This window comes from Sus scrofa, chromosome 6 (genome assembly GCF_000003025.6).
Source record: "Sus scrofa isolate TJ Tabasco breed Duroc chromosome 6, Sscrofa11.1, whole genome shotgun sequence".
Taxonomy (NCBI): Eukaryota; Metazoa; Chordata; class Mammalia; order Artiodactyla; family Suidae; genus Sus; species Sus scrofa.
The window spans coordinates 60,070,691-60,090,775 of NC_010448.4; the positions used below are offsets into that span (position 1 = coordinate 60,070,691).

Genomic DNA, 20,085 nt, shown 5'->3' on the forward strand with positions numbered 1-20,085 from the left:
CTAGAGAATATTGTGAACCATTATATGCCAACAAATTCGACAACCTAGAAGAAACAGACAACTTTCTATAGAGACTTACACCTGCCTAAACTGAATCCAGAAGAAATAAATCAACGGAACATACCAGTCACTAGAAATGAAATTGAATGTGTCATAAAAACACACCTGCAAACAAAAGTTCAGGACCAGATAGCTTCACAGGTGAATTCTACCAAAGAAGATTTACCCATTTGTTTATTTATTTATGCTTTTTAGGGCCAAATCCATGGCATATGGAGGAGGTCCCCAGGCTAGGAGTCCTCAGAGCTGCAGCTGCTGGCCTACATCACAGCCACAGCAACATCAGATTCGAGCTGCGTCTGTGACCTACAACACAGCTCACGCCAATGCCATATCCTTAACCCACTGAGGTCAGGATAGAACCTGCAACCTAATGGTTCCTAGTTGGATTCATTTCCAGTGTGCCACAATGGGAACTCCCATAGAAGAATTTATACCCATACTTTTTCAACTTTTCCAAAAGTTTGAGGAAGAAACACTCCCAAATACATTCTATGAAGCCACCATCACCCTAATACCAAAACCGGCTAAAGATACTGCCAAAAAAATTATAGGCCAATATATTTGATTAATATAGATGCAAAAATTCTCAACATATTTTAGCCAATCGAGTCAAACATCATATAAAAAAGATCATATACCATGACCAGGTGGGATTCATCCCAGGCTTCCAAAGGTGATTCAACATACTCAAATCAATCCACATCATACAACACATGATCTTCTCCATAGATGCAGAAAAAGCATTTGACAAAATCCAACATCCATTTATGACAAAAAAAAAAAAACAAAACACCTCTTACCAAAGTGGGTATAGAGGGAACATACCTGAACATAATCAAAACCATTTATGGCAAACCCACAGCCAGTATAATACTCAACCTGAACGCCTTCCCACTAAAAACTTCAACAGGACGAGGATGCCCACTCTCACCTCTTTTATTCAACATAGTGCTTGACATTCTATTCCTAGCAATCGGACAAACAAAAGAAATTAAAGGTATTCAAATTGGAAGAGAAGAGGTAAAATGCCACTGTATGCAGATGACATGACACTATACATAAGAAAATATTATATTTTATATTTAAATAGATAGCCTAAGGACCCAAACAAAACTCCTCAGACTGGTTAAACAATTCAGCAAGACAGTAGCCTACAAGATTAACATTCGGAAATCAGTGGCATTTCTGAATACTAACAATGAAATAACAGAAAAGGAATACAAAAACAAAATACCTCTTAAAATCACAACCTCCCAAAAGAAATACCTAGGAATAAACCTGACCAAGGAGGTGAAAGACTTATATGCTGAACTATAAAACATTAGTCAAGGAGATTAAAAAGGATTCAGAGAAATGGAAATATATTCCATGCTCCTGGGTTGGAAAATTTAATATCACAAAAATGGCCATATTGCACAATCTACAGACTCAATGAAATCTCTCTTAGATTTCCCATGACATTTTTCACTGAACTAGAACAAACTACACAAAAATTTTTATAGAATTATAAGAGACCCAGCATTGACAAAGCAATCCTGAGGAACATAAACCAAGCAGGAGGCATAACTCTCCCAGACTTCAGGCAATATCATAAAGCCACAGTCATCAAGACAGTGTGGTACTGGTATCAAAACAGACGTATAGACCAATGGAACAGAATAGAGAACCCACAAATAAACTCAGACACCTATGGTCAATTAATCTTTGACAAAGGAGGCAAGAATATAAAATGAGAAAAAAGTCTTTTCAGCAAGTGGTGCTGGGGAAACATAGAACCAGCATGTAGTCAATGAAACTGGAACACACCCTCACACCATGCACAAAAATAAACACAAAATTAAGCTCAAAGAGTTAAACATAAGACAAGACACCATCAAACTCCTAGAAGAGAACATAGGCAAAACATTTGCTGACATCAACCTTAGAAATGTTCTCTTAGGTCAGTCTCCCAAGGCAACAGAAATAAAGCAATGGGACCTAAAAAAACTGACAAGTTTTGCACAGCAAAGGAAACCATTAAAAAAAAAAACCCACCAATAACTGACTACCTGTGAAATGGGAGAAAATTGTTTCAAACAATGCAACTGACAGGGCTTAATCTCTAAAATAAATATACAAACAACTCATACAACTCAACAGTAAAACAAAAAACAAACCCAAGAACTGAATTTAAAAATGGGCAGAAGACCTGAACAGACATTTCTTTAAAGAAGATACACAGATGCCCAACAAGCACATGAAAACAAGCTCAACATAACTGATTATTAGAGAAATGCAAATCAAAACTACTGTGAGGTACCAACTCACACCTATCAGAATGGCCATAATTAGTAAATCCACAAGTAACAAATGCTGGTGAGGGTGTAGAGAAAAGGGAGCCATCCTGCACTCCTGGTGGGAATGTAAATTGGTACAAACTCTATGGAAAACAGTATGGAGGTACCTCAGAAAACTAAATATAGAACTACCATATGACCCAGCAATCCCATTATTGGGCATATATCTGGCAAAACTTTTCTTGAAAAAGACACAGGCACCTGCATATTCATTGCAGCTCTATTCACAACAGCCAAGACATGGAAACAACCTACATGTCCATCGACAGTTGAATGGATGAGGAAGATGTGGTATATAGATGCAATGGAATACTACTCAGCCATAAAAAAGAACAATATACTGCCATTTGCAGCAACCTGGATGGAACTAGAGACTCTCATAACTAGTGAAGTAAGTCAGAAAGAGAAAGACAAATACCATATGATATCACTTACATCTGGAATCTAATATATGCCACAAATGAACTCTTCCACAGAAAAGAAACTGAAGGACTTGGAGAAAAGGCTTGTGTTTGCCAAGGGGGCTGGGGCAGGATTGGGATGGACTGGGAATCTGGGGTTAACAGATGCAGACTATTGCATTTGGAATGGCTTAGCAGTGAGAGCCTGCTGTGTAGCACTGGGAACTATGTCTAGTCACTTATGATGGAGCATGGTAATGGGAGAAAAAAATGTATACATGTATGTGTAACTGGGTCACCATGCTGTACAGTAGGGAAAAAAATCATATTGGGGAAATAACAATTAAAAAAAAAAAGGGTTTCATTCCAAACAAGGATTCTCACATGGGGGACACAGAAAACTTTCCCTGCCTTCTGCTCAGCTGCTCACATAGACCTTCCCAGTAATTGCCAGGAGGTGTCACTAATCACCAGACGTGGCTGAGGGGGATGAGCCCTGGGGATGAGATTTGCTCCTCACTGGAGACGCCCCAGCCTCTCCATGCAGACAGTGTCACTGACACTACAGATGACATGATAATAACGGCACCTCTGTGGGGAGAGCAGGTCCAGGGACCCTGTCCCTATAACTGTGGCCCATCCTGATGAACTCGTCCCTGCACAGAGCTCTGGAGCCACGTCCAGGCAGGTGAGTGTTTCTTCAGGTACAGGGCAAAACTTACTAACTACTTCAAGTAGTTTTATTGTGGCTCTTTTAGGATTTACTATTTATTAGATCATGGCACCTGCAAAGATAAAAAACATCCTTTTCTCTTTCCGATTTGAATGTCCTTCTTTTTTCCTTCTTCAGTTGTTCTGGCTAGAATTTCAAGAACTGAATTGAATAAAAAGGGTTGGGGTGAGCACCCTTTTCTTTTTTCCTGATCTTAGAAAGAAAGCTTTTGGCTTTTCATTATTGATGTGATATTAACTGTGGACTTGTCACATGTATCACAAAAGATGCTTTTATTGTACTGTTTAATTAGTTTTGCTATTTTTTTTCCTTTTAGGCTGCATCAGCAGCATATGGAAGTTCCTAGGAGAGGGGTCAAATCAGAGCTACAGCTGCTGCCCTACACCATATCCACAGCAACATGGGTTCTGAGCCATATCCGCAAAGTAACACCACAGCTCATGGCAACACCAGTTCCCCAACCTCCTGAGCGAGGCCAGGGATCAAACCTGCATCCTCGTGGATGCCAGTAGCATTCATTTCCGCTGTGACACAATGGGAGCTCCAGTTTTGCTACTATCATGTTGAGGATTTTAGCACCGCTATCTAGGAGAGAGATTGGTCCGTAATTTATTTCATCTCTGTGTGTACTGTCCTTCTCTGTCTTTGGTGATGCTAGCTCTCTAAAATGAGGTTGGAAGTTCCCCTTCTTTTTCCTTTTTCATTTTTTTTGGAAGCTTTAAGAACAATTGGTATTCATTCCTCTTTAAATATTTAATAAAACTCACTTCAAGCCATCTCTTCCTTGGCTTTTCTTTGTGAAGAGGTTTTTAATGCTTCAACCTCCTTACCAATAATTGGTGTGTTCTGATTATCTGCTTCTTCATGAATCACTCTTGGTAAGCTGAATGTTTCTAAGAATTAGTCTTTTTAATCTATGCTATCTAATTTGATGCTATATGTTTTCTTTGTCATTTCTTATAATCCTTAGTATTTTTGTGTTATCATTTGTAACTTCTTTTTCACTTTTGATTTTATTTGACTTCTCCCTTTTTTCTCAGTTTAGCTACAGCTTCTCAATTTAGTTTATCCTCTCCAAAGGAAAAAAAAAAAGCTTTATTTCTACCGTCTCCTATTGCATCATTGTCCCACCACATTGTTTTTTATGTGTGCATATATCTATTGTGTTTCTGTACTAGAACATCTGATGAAACTGTCTTTGGGCGTGTTCCTTCTTCTTCAACCTTTTGAAAAGTTTAAGGAGGATGGGCACCAGCTCCTCCACAATATTGTTGAACAGCACAGACATGCATCCTAAAATTATGGACCTTCCATGCACTTGGACATAAGTAAAGACCAAGGGAATTTGAGTAAAATATGGACTTAGTTAGTAATAATACATAAACCGTGCTTGTGGCAACTGTATTATATTAATGTCTGATGTTAATGGGGGAATGGTGTTGGAGTGTATGCAAATTCTCTGTAACTCTTTGCAGTTACTTTGTTACAGAGTTTTATTCTGTAACACTATTCTAAAATACAAGAGCATTTTTAACAAAAAAAGAATCAAGATAAGCGTAAAAAGAAATAAATGCAAATGAATAACAATGATCGTTGTATGATGTCAGTGTATCTTTGCCGGGTAAAGTCATTTCCCTGGAGTACAACAGTGTCTTCCTTCTCAGGTGAAGTCAAGAGAGAGAACCCATGCCCAATGTTCTTTTGTAAGAAGACCGCTGGCACAGCCTCTGCTTTTTCTCTAGGCCTCCCTGAAGCCCTCTCAATGCATTTTCAGAAAGACATCCTAGGAACCACAAGCCAGGCAGCTCTGAAAACCCTGTATCTTTTACAGATGGGGGTTGGGTCTCTGGCCAATGTCATTCTCTTCTTCCACAACATCTCTCCCATCCTGCTTGGCCACAAGCAGAGGCCCACATACACGATCCTCAGTCACATGGCTGTGGCCAATCTCATGGTTCTTTTCTCCTCTGGGATTCCCCACATAATGACGGCTTTTGTATGGAGGAAACCCCTGTCCAGTCTTGGGTGTAAGTGTGTCTATTACCTACAGAGGGTGTCTCGCAGCACCACCCTGTGCTCCACCTGTGTCCTGAGCACCTGTCAGTTCCTCACTCTCATGCTGGGGAGAGCAGAGAGGACAGTGCTGAGAGGAAGAGTCTTCAGGTTCACTGGTTCCTTCTGCTGCATCTGCTGGGTATCGAATGTCTTAATGTACATCGATGTTCCTCTGAGAATAGCAGGTTCACAGCACACACACAACTACACCGATACCCAAGGAAGCTGGTTCTGCTCTTCCTCAGCTCCCAATCCAGGCCTTGGCTATTTGTGGTCCATCTCTGATGTCGTGTTTATTGGCCTCATGGCATGGTCCAGTGGCTCCATGCTGCTTCTCCTGCACAGACACCACCAGAGGGTGCAGTATATACACGGCCCCACTGGATGCCATCAGTACCTCCCTGAGGACAGAGCCACCCGCACCATCCTGATGCTGGTGGTCGCCTTTGTCTTCTTCTCTGTGCTGAATTCTATTTTTGCTTCTTATATCAGTGCCTTCTCTGATTTTCATCTGCGGTTGCTACAGACCTCTAGTTTCTTGGTTTCATGTTTTCCCACCATTTCCCCCTTCCTGCTGCTCCTGAGGGACCCTAGACCTCTTAAATTATGCTCTTGGGTTGTTGGAAATCATGCTTAAGCTGTTCAATATTTTGTTGATAGCTTCCATCACAACAGTAAGTAATCTCTTTTGTAATCATTTCTCAGTACCAGGTTTTTAATTGGGTATAATTAACATATAACATTATCTAAGTTTCCGTTGTTCAACATAACGAATGGTTACATATATCCAAATGATCACCACAACAACTCTGGTTCCCATCCATCCATCCCCATTCATGGTTACAAGAATATTTTTCTTGTGATGAGAACTTTGAGGATGGATTCTTGTGGTGCCTTTCAGTTATGCAATAAACTATAGTTAGCTATAGTCAGCATGTTGTACATCACGTCCCCATGACTTTTTAGTTTATAATCGAAAACTGGTACTTTTTGAATTTTTTACAGAGTGCCCTTTTTTCGCATACAATACAAAAAACGTAGACGGTGGATCTAATGCTGGTGCTGCCTTGGGAGGCATGTGGTCAGTCCATGAAATTATCAGCTCAAAAATATACAAACTGTTACTGAGGAGACCATTCCCCATTGACCAGTGTCACCTACCCGAAAAAAAATTTCATTTCTTCAAGAACATTCGAAAGTTTCTACAAATTTAATGCTCATGTGCTGTGGCTACTACCTGATATATGTTGGCACATAAACCAATATTGATCTAGATAAACCTTACTCCAGGGCTGGTGGAGATTTTATTTCATAGATGAAGGTAAGAAACCAGGAAAATGAACTCTTTATACTTCTCACATGAATAGTTCATTTTCAACGTTGCAAACCAGAATCTTGATACTCAGGTTTTCCACGTATCCCATATGATTTTTTTCTGCTTTTTTTTTTTTCATTTACTCTCTTAGCAGTCTGATGTTTTACGCATTCCATTAAAATTTATAGTGCAAAGTTATAACAAAGTTTATTGATCCCAAATCCATTATGTATGGTTCTCAAAATATTAATTCTAGATAGAACTACTGTTGTCCATTTCACATTTCAGAGAATACATAGGCATCATGAGTAGTATAATTCTACAATTATTTCAGTGACTAATGCTATTGTTTATATAAATTTTGTCCTATGCATGTTATTACCCACAATTAATGCTATGATTTTTGTTGTCATAAGCTACTTGTCTCTTATAGAAGATAAGAAATGAAAATAAACACAATATATGTAACTACCTGATTGTCATCTCTGCTGCTTCTAATTATTTTCTCTGATTTCTTCTGGTGTAATTTGCCATCATTATGAAGAACTTTTGTTAAATTTCAGAAGTTGGGTTTGTTACAGGTGAATTTGTTCAATGTCTATTCATGTTATATTTTAAATATAATTTATTGGAGTATAGGGTTTTAAAAAATTTTTATTAAGGTATAGTTTATTTATAATGATCCTTCAATTTCTGCTATACGGCAAAGTGACCCAGCCATTTATATTTTCTTTCTTTTTTCATGCTGTCTTCCATCATGTTCTTACCCAAGAGACTGAACGTAGTTACCTGTGCTGTGCAGTAGGACTCCATTGCTTATCCATTCTAAATGTAATGGTTTGCATCTACCAACCCCAAATTCCCTGTCCATTCCACTCACTTTTGTTCCCCACTGGTCTGCTCTCTATGTCTCTCTCTATGCTCTCTATGTCTGCTCCCCACAAGTCTGCTCTCTATGTCCATGATTTGCCTCTGTTTTGTCGATTGGATCATTTGTGCTATATTTTAGCTTCCACATAAAAGTGATATCATATTATACTTGTCTTTCTTTTTATGACTTACTTCACTTTGTATGAGAGTCTCTAGTTGCATCCATGTTGCTGCAGATGGCATTATTTTGTCCTTTTTATGGCTGAGTAGTATTCCATGGCATACACGTACCACCTCTTTTTAATTCACTGATCTGACGATAGGTGTTTCGGTTGTTTCCATGTCTTGGCTATTGTGAATAGTGCTGTGGTGAACATGGGACTTCATGTCTCTTTTTGAAAGGATGTTTTGCCTGGATACATGACCAGGAGTGGGATTGTTGGGTCATATGGCAGTTCTATGTTTGGTTTTCTGTGATACCTCCATACTGGTTTCCATAGTGGTTGTAATAATTTACATTCCCACCAGCAGGGAAGGAGGGTTCCCTTTTCTCTGCACCCTCTCCAGCACTTGCTCTTTTCTGACTTATTCATGATGGCCATTCTGACTGGTGTGAAGTCATACCTCATCGTGGTTTTGATTTGCATTTCTCTAATGATTAGTGACGTTGAGCATATTTTCAAATGTTTTTGACCATCCATACGTGTGTTATTTGGAGAAATGTCTGTTTAGATCTTCTGCCAATTTTTAAAATTGTTTTTGTGTTTATTATATAATGCTGCATGAGGTGGTTATATATTTTGGAGATTAATCCCTCACTGAATACTTCATTTGCAAGGAATTTCTTCAATTCTGTGTGGTGTCTTTTCATTTTGTTTATTGCTTTTTGTTGTTGTTGTACAGAAGTTTAGGTTTAATTAGATACAATTTGCTTATTTTTGTTTTTATTGTCATTATTCTAGACGGTGGAGCAAACAAGATGTTGCTGTGATTTATGTCCAAGAGCCTTCTGGCTGTGTTTTCCTCTAGGAGTTTCATACTATTTGACCTTACGTTTATAAATTCAATCCATTTTGAGTTTATGTTTGTGGACGGTGTTAGAGAACGTTCTAATTGCATTCTTGCTCATGCATCTGTCCAGTTTTCTCAGCACCGCTTATTGAAGAGACTATCTCCTCCACCATGTATTCTCACCTCCTTTGACATAGATCAGTTGACCATAGGTGCTTGGGTTTATTTCTGGGCTTTCTATTCTTAAATATAATACCTTTAAAAATTTTTATTGGAGTATTTTTGACTTACAGTGTTGTGCTATTTTCAGGTGTACAGCAAAGTGAATCCATCGTACATATACATATATGCACGCCTCCTCTTCGGATTCTTTTCACATATAGGTTATTAGGGAGTATTGAGGAGATTTTCCTGTGCTGTGTAATAGGTCCCGGTTGGTTCTCTGTTCTATAAATGGTAGTATGTATATGTTAATACCAACCTCCTAATTTATCTGTCCCCCCAGTCTTTCCCATTTAGAAACCATAAGTTTGGTTTCAAAATCTTTGAGCCTGTTTCTGGTTTTGCAAATAAGTTAATTTGTACTGCTTTTAAAGATCCCACATATAAATGATATTATGTGATATTTTCCTTTTTCTGTCTTGCTTACTTCACTTAATATGATAATTCCTAGGCCCATCAATGTTGCAGCAAATGACATTATTTTATTATGTTTGAAGGCTGAGTAATTTCCATCGTATGCATGTACAGCCAGACTAATCAAGATAAAAAGTGGAGAGGGCTCAAATAAATCAAATTAGAAATAAAAAAGAAGAAATTTTAATTGTCACCACAGAAATACAAGGATCATTAGAGACTACTACTAGAAACTGTAAACTTATAAAATGCACCACCTAGAAGAAATGGAGAAATTCTTAACAAAGGTATGATATTCCAAGCCCAAACCAAGAAAAAATAGAAAATATGAATAGATCAATCACAAGTACTGAAATTATAATTGTGATATAAAACTTCCAAAAACCAAAAGTCAAGGACCTGATGGCTTCACAGCTGAATTCTACCAAATATTCAGAGAAGACCTAACACCTATCCTTCTGAAACTATTCCAAAAAAAATTGCAAGGAAGGATCACTCCCAAGGGCATTCTATGAGGCCACAATCACCCTGATAAAAAAATCCAGAAAAAGACAACCCAAAAAAGGAAAACTATAGGCCAGTATCATTGATAAAAATAGATGCAAAAATCCTCAATAAAATACTAGCAAAACAAATTAAACAATGCATAACGGGATCATATGCCATGATCAACTGGGATTTATCCCAGGGATGCAAGTATTCTTCAATATCCACAAATCAATCAATGTGATACACCACATTAACAAACTGAAAAATAAAAACTGCATGGTTATCTCAATATTTGAAGCAAAAGCTTTTGACAAAATTCAACACCCATTTTCAATTTTAGAAAAACTCTCCAGAAAGTGGGCATAGACAGTGTGTACCTCAACATAATAAATCACTGTATCACAAACTCACAGCTCACATCAAACTCAGTGGTGGAAAGCAGGAAGGATTTCCCCTAAGATCAGGAACAGGGCAAGGACATCTACTCTCACAACTTCTATTCAACATAACTTTGGGATTTCCTAGCCATGGCAATCAGGAAAAAAAAAAAAAAAGAAAGAAGAGGAATCCAAATTAGAAAGAAGTGAAACTCTCACTGTTTGCATATAGCGTGATACTATACAGAGAAAATTCTAAAGTTTCTACCAGGAAAGTCCTACAATTCATTGATGAATTTGGTAAAGTTGCAGGATACAAAATTAATACACAGAAATCAATTGCATTTTTGTAACAACAAAGGATCAGAAAAAGAAAGGAAATAATACCATTTACCATCACATCAAAGAAAATAAAATAACTGAAAATAAACCTATCTAAAATAGGCTGAAGATTATGCTCTGAAAACTATAAGACACTGATGAAGGAAATTTAAGATGACAAAAATGGCTAAAAAGATGTACAATGCTATTGGATTGGAAGTATTAATATTGTTAAAACGACAGTACTACCCAAAGCAGTCTACGGTGCAGGGAAATACCTATCAAATTACCAACAGCATTTTACACAGAACTAGAACAAAAAGTGTTTAATTTGTATGGAAACAAAAAATACCTTGAATAACCAAAACAATCTTGAGAAAGAACAGAAATGGAAGAATCCAAGTCCCTGACTTCAGAGTATATGAAAAAGCTACAGTGATCACAACAGTATGGTACTAACACACACACACACCCACACACACCCACACACACACACACCCAAAAAAGCAAAGATCAATGGAACAGGATAGAAAGCCCAGACAAAAACCTACTCACATGTGGTCAATTAATCTACAACAAAGGAAGCAAGAATATACAAATGGAAAAATAAAGACATTTTCTTCAATAAATAGTGCTGGGAAAATTGAACAGCTACATGCAAAATGAAATTAGAACATTTTCTTACACTAAACACACACACACACACAAAATTGATTAAAAACATAAATGTAAGGCCAGATACGCTAAAACGCTTAAAGGAAAACATAGGCAGAACACTCCTTGGCATAAATCACAGCAATAGTACTTTGAGTATCTTATAATATCTTCCATTTACTTACTGTTTTTCCTGTTAACAGGTACACAAATAGATAAAATATGATAATAAAAACTGCTTGGCTGGACGTTCTGGGCCAGGTGCCAGGTGCCAGAAAGTCTTGTAAGGTTCATGTGGAAATGGGGGTCATGGCTCCTCCAGGCCCAGTGCTCTGCTTCTTTGATGTGGACAGGACTCTGACCGCCCCAAGGCAGAAAATTACCAAAGACATGGGTTGCTTTCTACAAGAACTGAGGCCAGAAGATCAAAACTGGGGTCATGGATGGGTCAGACTTTGAGAAAGGACAGAAGCAACTGGAAAAAGATGTGGTTGAAAAATACAACTACGTGTTTCCAGAGAATAGATTGGTGGCATACAAAGATGGGAAACTCCTGTGTAAACCGCATATCCAAAGTCACTCGGGGGAAGCCCCGATTCAAGATTTAATCAACCAGTGTCTGAGCTACATTGTGAAAATTAAGCTGTGGAAGAAGGGGGGTACTTTCATTGAATTCCAAAATGAGATGTTGAATGTGTCCCTATCAGAAGGAGCTGCACACAAGAAGAATGCATTGAGCTCTACGAACGTGATACAAAAAGAAAATATCAGACAAAAATTCATGGAGGATCTGTGGAAAGAGTTTTCACAGAAAGAACTCACGTTTTCCATAGGAGGTCAGATCAACTTTGAAGTTTTCCCTGAGGGAGGGGACAAGAGGTGTTTCCTGGAACACGTGGAAAAGGACAGCTTCAAGACCATTTATTTCTTTGGAGACAAAACCATGCCAGGCGGGAACGACCCTGAGATCGTCTGGGACCCAAGGGTGGTGGGCTACACTCTAACAGTGCCCAAGGACACATGCAGGATCTGCCAGGGTCTCTTCTACTGACCACCCCTCTCCCCACAGAAGGTAGGGGCATAATGGCAGAAGGGGACACTCCCCCCCCACAGCCTGCAATCAGTCACTGCAGCCCTCACTCCTCCAGTGCCAGAAGGGAGAAAGAAAAGCTTGTCTAAACTCAAAATAGAGTAAAACACTTAAGGGTCAGACCCAAAACCGTGTTAACTCTTAGAAGCAAACAAAAGCCACGCACTCTCGGACATCAATCTGAGCAATTATTACCTCTTTGAATCTGTCTCCTTAGGCGAGAGGAACAAAGGCAAAAATAAACAACTGGGACTACACCAAACTAAAAATCTTCTGCCCTGCAAAGGAAGCTGTCAATAAAATGAAAAGGCAGTGTACTGAATGGAAGAAAATACTTGCAAATTGTAAAGCCAACAAGGAATTAATAACCAAAGTATATAAAAAACTCATGCAACTCAATATCAGAGAACAAGCAGTCCAAACAGAAAAATGGGCAGAGGACCTAAACAGATATTCTTCCAAGAAAGACATACACGTGGCCAACAGATAAATGAAACAGTGTGCAACATCACTATCAGGGAAATGAAAATCTGAACCACAATAAAATACCACTTCACACCTGTCAGCATGGCTGTGATCCAAAAGTCATCCAATAACAAATGTTGGTGAAGTTGTGGAGAAAAACCCCTGTATATACTGCTGATGGGAATGTAAGCACAGCCACTATGGAAAACAGCATGGAGATTCTTCCAGAAAAATAGAAATAAAACTACCATACAATCCAGGAAATAGAAGAAGAAAATTCTTGTCAAGAATGGTTCAAAGGTCTACCTCCACCAAAGGATTTTTTTTGTTAGCCCAGCCTGAGTGGTGCACTCACGGTATACCTGGGATTTATGGTTTTCCCCATCATTCTGTTATAGGAAGAATGCCTGGACCCTTCCTTCTCATGGGTCGTGTGGAAAATGTAACTGATATTCCTGTTTGGTCACCCTGCACCGGTACCAGAAAGGGGGCTTTTGTGGTGAGAAAGGACAGGACACTTAACGACCATCCAACCCCAGGGCAGACGGTCAAAACACTTCCAGAAATGAAGTGGTGGGGCTTTGAGGCTGATGGCGTCGTGGTCATCAGTCAGTACTAAGCTGAATGACCATGCCACCTGGGCATGGCCGGTGGCTGGCCAAGTGATGGCTGACCTCCCAGGCCCAGGATGCAGGGCAACTCGGTATCCACCACACTTTGAAGAGCCTGGAATAGTCGGCACAAGGGAACCTCTAAACCCACAGAGAAGTGGCGCACAGCCCTTCCCCGCCCAGGCCCATGCAGGCCTGGGGATGAACTGGGGGTGTGCTCATTAAATCACAAGAGCAGTTCCCAGGTCCTGTTCACCCTCATTCCTCAGGGATCCAGAAAGCACCTGAATTACAGATCAGGAGCCACACTGTTTCTCTGTAGATCTTTGAATAATAAGCACATCCACCCAGGCTCTCCCGCAGCCAGACTTTGACCTGAGGGCTGGAAGCAGCTGGGGTTGGACCTGCAACTCTCCCGCCTCCTGCCTTCAGTGAGTTCCTTGTGAAAGCAGAAGGCAGCAGAGGCCCTCTTCCAGAACACAGAAGTGCTTTCCAAGAAAACAGCTCATGCGTTAACTTTTTAGCATCTGGAAACATGGGGACCCACAGTCCATCTGCAGACTGGGGCTGGGCCTCTGATGGGGGCTTGCGGGCCCAAACCCAGATGGGGGGATGCTCTGAAGGCACCACACCAGGTGTGTTCATCACAGAGGAACCTGGTTCCCCTATGCCTCCCCTGCCATGGCTGGGCATCACTCAGGATCAGGTCAGGTGGAAGCAAGAAGCCAGGCTGTGAGGTTGGTCCCCTCACCCATCCCCCAGGCCACACATGGGGGAGATGTTTCTGGATGATTCCTGGGACTCAGCTGTCCAGTGGCATCTTTCCCTGGTTGAATTTTACAAATGAGACTGTAATGATCTTTCAAAATGAAAGTAGCAAATTCACGTGATTCCATTGTTTCCTGTTTCTCATTCTGAAAAAAAAAAAGCTACTTAATGTATAATGTACAACCTCTTTTTAACGATTACAAAATTAAATGCCTATGAATTATTTTTAAATAATCTGAAATAACTTCAAATATACTTTATCTGTTCCCTTAGATATTCCAACTGTTAATGCTTTAATACATTTGATATATAAACCAATTCTGCTATATTTTATCTCCTTATCAATAGTTTTTTTTTTCTCCATCTCTTAGGAGAAAAATGTGAATGAGGTCAAGGTTCACCTTTAACTCACCTTAAACTGACTAGTATGATTTCCCTTATACAAAGATACTCCTCATAATACCAATACTGCCTTTGATTTGTTTTTTATCGAAGTATAGTTAATTTACAATGTTATACCAATTTCTGCTGTACAACAAAATAACTCATATTCTTTTTCTCATATTATCTTCCATGATGTTCTGTCCCAAGAGAATAGAGATACTTCCCTGTGCTATACTGTAGGGTCTCATTACTTATGCATTCTTAATAAGATTGCATAAGATTTTTGTTTCCTGAGCATATATCTGGAGAAAACTTACATTCAGAAAGATATATACACCCCTGGAGTTCCTGTTGTGGCACAGTGGTTAACGAATCCGACTAGGAACCATAAGGTTGCGGGTTCCATCCCTGGCCTTGCTCAGTGGGTTAAGGATCTGGCATTGCCGTGAGCTGTGGTGTAGGTTGCAGATGCGGCTCAGATCCCGAGTTGCTGTGGCTCTGGTGTAGGCGGGTGGCTACAGTTCCGATTCGACCCTTAGCCTGGGAACCTCCATATGCCGCGGGAGCGGCCCAGGAAATGGCAAAAAGACAAAAATAAAATAAAATAAAATAAAAAGATATATACACCCCTATGTTCATTGCAGCACTGTTCACAATAACCATGGAAACATTTTAAACGCCCATTGACAGATGAAAGGATTAAGAATATGTGGTACATATACAGTGGAATACTCAGCCATGAAAAAGGACAAAATAATGCCACTCGTAGCAGCAGGGTTGCAACTACAGATTTTCATACTAAGTGAAATAAGTCAGAAAGAGGAAGACAAATACCATGTGGTATCACATACGTGGAATCTCAAATATGACACAAATGATCCTATCTGCAAAACAGGAAGATATCAGGGACATAGCTAACAGACTTGAGGTTGCCAAGGGAGTGAGAGAAGGAGGGAATGGGATGGGAAGGGCATTTGGGGTTACTAGATGCAAACTGTGACATTTGGAATGGATAAGCAATGGGGTCCTACTGTACAGCACAGGGAACTATATCCCATATCTTAGAGTAGAAGATGATGGAAGATTGTATGAGAAGAAAATGTATATATGTGTATGGATGGATCATTATGCTGTACAGCAAATTGACTAAAGACTGAAATCAACTATACTTGAATTTAAAAAAAATATTCTCCAGAAAGTGGACATCAAGGGAACCTACCACCACATAATAAAGGCCACGTATGACACGGGCACAGCTAAATAACATCATTCTCTCTCATTCTCTCTCTTTCTCTCTCTCTCTCTTTTTTTTTTTTTTTTTTGCTTTTTAGGGCCACACCTGTGGCATATGGATGTTCCTAGGCTAGGGGTTGAATCAGAGCTATAGCTGCCAGCCTACACCACCGCTCACAGCAATGCCAGATCCTTAACCCACGGAGAGAGGCCAGGGATCGAACCTTCAACCTCATGGTTCCTAGTCAGATTCATTTCTGCTGTGCCACAATGGGAACTGCACTAACATCATTCTCAATGCTGAAAAGCTGAAAGCATTTCCTCTAAGATCAGGAACAATCAAGGCCATCCACATACAGGTACCCCAATGTTCATTGCAGCACTATATACAATAGCCAAGACATCGAAGCAACCAAAATGTCCATTGACAGAGGAATAGATAAAGAAGATGTGGTACATATATACAATGGAATATTACTCAGCCATAAAAAAGAATTAAATAATGGTATTTGCAGCAACATGGATGGGCCTATAAATTATCATACTAAGTTAAATTACTCAGAAAGTGAGAGGAAAACATCAAGTGATATTACTTATATGTGAAACATAAAAAAAGGATACAAATGAACATCTTTGCAGAACAGAAACACACTCTCAACACTTTTATTCAACATAATTTTGGAAGTCCTAGTCATGGCAATCAGAAAAAAAAAAAGAAATAAAAGTAATCCAAATTGGAAAAATAAGTAAAACTGTCACTATTTGCAGGTGGCATGATACTATACAGAGAAAATTCTGAAGTTGCTATCAGAAAGGTCCTACAATTCATTAAGCAATTCAGTAAAATTTCAGGATACAAAATTAATATGCAAAAAACTCTTGCATTTCTATACACCAACAACAAAGAACCAGAAAGAGAAATTAGGGAAACAATCCCTTTTACAGTCACTTACAATCACATCAAAGAGAATAAAATACCTAGGAATAAACATACCTAAAAAGGCAAAAGACATGTACTCTGAAAATTATAAGACATTGATGAAGGAAATTGCAGATGACCCAAAGAGATGGAAAGAGATATCATCCTCTTGGAATGGAAGAATCAATATTGTCAAAATGACTGTACTACCCAAGGCAAGCTACGGATTCAGTGAAATCCCTATTAAATTTCCAATGTCATTTTTTTCACAGAACTAGATCAAAAAATTTTTAAATTTGTTTGAAAACACTAAAAGACCCAGAATAGCCAAAGCAATCCTGAGAAAGAAAAGTGGAGCTGGAGGAATCAGGCGCCCTGACTTCAGACTATACTACAAAGCTACAGTTATCAAAAGAGTGTTGTACTGGCACCAAAACAGAAATGCAGATCAGTGGAACAGAATAGAAAGCCCATAAAGAAACCTTTGTGACAATGGACAATTAATCTATGACAAAGGATGCAAGAATATACAGTGGAGGAGAGAGTCTCTTCAGTAAGTGGTGCTGGGGAAACTGGACATGTGCCTGGGGAAGAACATGATTAGAACATTTTCTCATACCATATGCAAAAATAACTCAAAATGGATTAAAAATCTAAATGTAAGGCCTGAAGCCTTGAAACTCCTAGAGGAAAATACGACAGAACACTCTTTGACAGATCACAGCAGTATTTTTTTTTTTTTTTTGGATATGTCACCTAAGGCAAAGGAAACAAAAACAAAAATTTAAAACTGAAATGCTATGAAACTGAAAAGTTTTGCCTAGTAAATGAAACCATAAACAAAAGACAACAAGAACCTGTCAAATGGGAAAAAAAATTGCAAATGACATGACCAACAGGGGTTAATGTCTAAAATAAACAAACAGCTCATAAAAATCAATACTAAAAAAAAAAAAAAAAAAAGACAAAATCCAATGTAGTCGAAAATGGAGGGAATATCCGAATGGACTTTCTCCAGTGACATACCTACCAATGAGAAACAGGCAGAAGAAAATGAGAAAAAGGATATATGTGTGTGTGCATGTGTGTGTGTGTGCATATATGTATATTACACATATGAGAATGACTGGGCCTGTACAGCAGAATGATACTCTAAATAAGTTATACTTTAATAAAAATAAAATTTTAAAAACAACTATAAGAAAAGATGCTGTTAGCCCCAATCATCAAAGAAATGCAAATCAAAACCACAGTAAGATATCACCTTGAGCCTGCCCTCAGAAAGACTAAAAGACCACTAAGAAGACGGTAGAGAAAATGTAGAGAAAACAGAACCCTTGCACACTGTTAGTCAGAATGTAAATTGGTACAGGACCTGGGGAAAGCAGTATGGAGTTCCTAAAACAACTGAAAATAGAATTCATTCATGATCCATCAATTCTATCCCTAAGTATATATCCACTGAAAATGAAAAGACTAATTTGAAAAGATAGAGGCACCCCAACTTTCATAGCATTGTTTCTTACAATACCCACGATATGGAAGCAACCTAAGTGTCCACCAACAGAGGAATGGATAAAGAAGATACACAATGGGATACTACTCAGCCATAAAAAAATGAAATTTTGCCACTTGCAACATGAATGGACATGGAGAGTGTCCTGCTTAGTGAAATCAGTCAGGCACTGCCGAGACCAGCTCAGCAGGATGGGGCTGAAGAACGGGTGCTGTGAAACTTAAGGAAAAAAGTTAACATAAAACAAAACACAGAGACATTTATCTTAAGTAAAGGTGGGAACTGGGGGACTCAAGGTCTCAGGGACCAAGAGCCCAGCCTCAAGAAACCACACTGCTTTTATTGTGCTCTTTAGGATTATGTCAAGTGAGGAGGGGGCTATAGGTGGAGGATATAGGGGTTTTTAAAAATTATTTTATAAGTTCTTTGATTACTTTAAAATCACATAGCTGGCAGATGGTTAAGCTTTTACTCTGACCTTTAGGCATTTAACAATCATTAGCATTTGAGGAAGCTTGGCGTTAGCTATCTACTCATAGCATTCCAGAGAATCCTCACTGTGTGGCGTGCCCATCTGTGGCAACCCAGCATGCCTAGCTTTGTACCTTGGTTCTCTTTGCTAATGCATATTCTGCTAACGACCCCTCATAAACCAGTTGGGGCCATGATGTTCCTCTTTCTCTTATTCTTTAGAGGACATATCATGCTTGTGCAAATGGCATGCCAATTTGCACACGTCCTGCGTGCCTAGACCAACGCATTATGTCCTCATTCCGCTGACCCTGTGAATAACTTAGGCCTTTAGGTCTTTGTTCTTAAGCTGAAGTCATTTACCAGCACTGTGACTGTTTTCCAAGCAGGAAGATGGGATAAATTAAAGCAGGACAAGATGGAGTTTTCAGCAAAGAAGCTAAGAAACTATTGTGGAAACATGTCTCGTGACAAGGCACAAGAAGGCAAATACTGTATATTATCATTTATATATGAAATCTAAAAATAAAGCAAGACAGACATAGACAACAAACTGGTGATTACCAGTGGGAGAGAGAAGGGGAGAGGGGCACAATACAGGCAGGGGATTAATAGTTACAAACTGCTATGTATACAATAAATAAGCTACAAGCACATATTGCGCAGATCAGGGACTGTAGCCTGTATTTTATAGTAACTATAAATGCACACACACATACACCAAATCTATCAAAATTTTGAATCTCAGTGCTGCACACCTGAAGCTAATACATTGTAAGTCAAATATGCATTGGAGATTATATATATATAGCCATTTCTCATTGCATATATATATGTATATATAGCCCTAAAATATTTCCTTCCTGTTTAAAGTTGGATAATATTTTATTCTCTGAATACATCACATTTTACAACTATCTCTTCAAGACTCTCCATCTGCTTCTGTTAGACATATTCTCAAAACTGTGATTGCTCAAACTCTATGGTAATTTAGCATCTAAATTTTTAAGGAATCACCCTACTGTTTTCAGCTGCAGTTCTCCATCTTCCATTCCCAGCAGCAATGGACAGATTCTCCAATTCTTTCATAGCGCTACAAATGTTTGTTCTTTTCTGGGATTTTTCCTTTAGTAGTCCTCGTCTAAAAGTGAGTGAGGTGGTGTCTCAATGTAATCCTGAATTGTGTTTACCTCATGATTAGTGACGGTGAGTCTCTTGTCTGTTTTCATTAGCCATTCGTGTATCTTTATTGAAATAATGTCTATGCAAGCCCTTTATTTTGTTTATTAAAGTATAGTTGAGTTACACTGTTGTGCCAATTTCACAGCAAAGTGATCCATATATATATATATATACATATATAGGTT

At 38.9% G+C, this 20,085-nt stretch overlaps 1 protein-coding gene and 1 pseudogene across 1 annotated transcript; both read left to right on the top strand.

Annotated features, from left to right (window-relative positions):
• LOC100738896 (vomeronasal type-1 receptor 4) lies at positions 5,296-6,225 on the top strand. The gene has a single exon (XM_003481914.1). The coding sequence runs from the start codon at positions 5,296-5,298 to the stop codon at positions 6,223-6,225; it is 930 nt and encodes a 309-aa protein (XP_003481962.1).
• LOC100520678 lies at positions 11,571-12,312 on the top strand (annotated as a pseudogene).

Coding starts and splice junctions, on each gene's coding strand:
- LOC100738896 (XM_003481914.1), top strand. CDS start 5,296: ATGCATTTTCAGAAAGACATCCTAGGAACCACAAGCCAGGCAGCTCTG.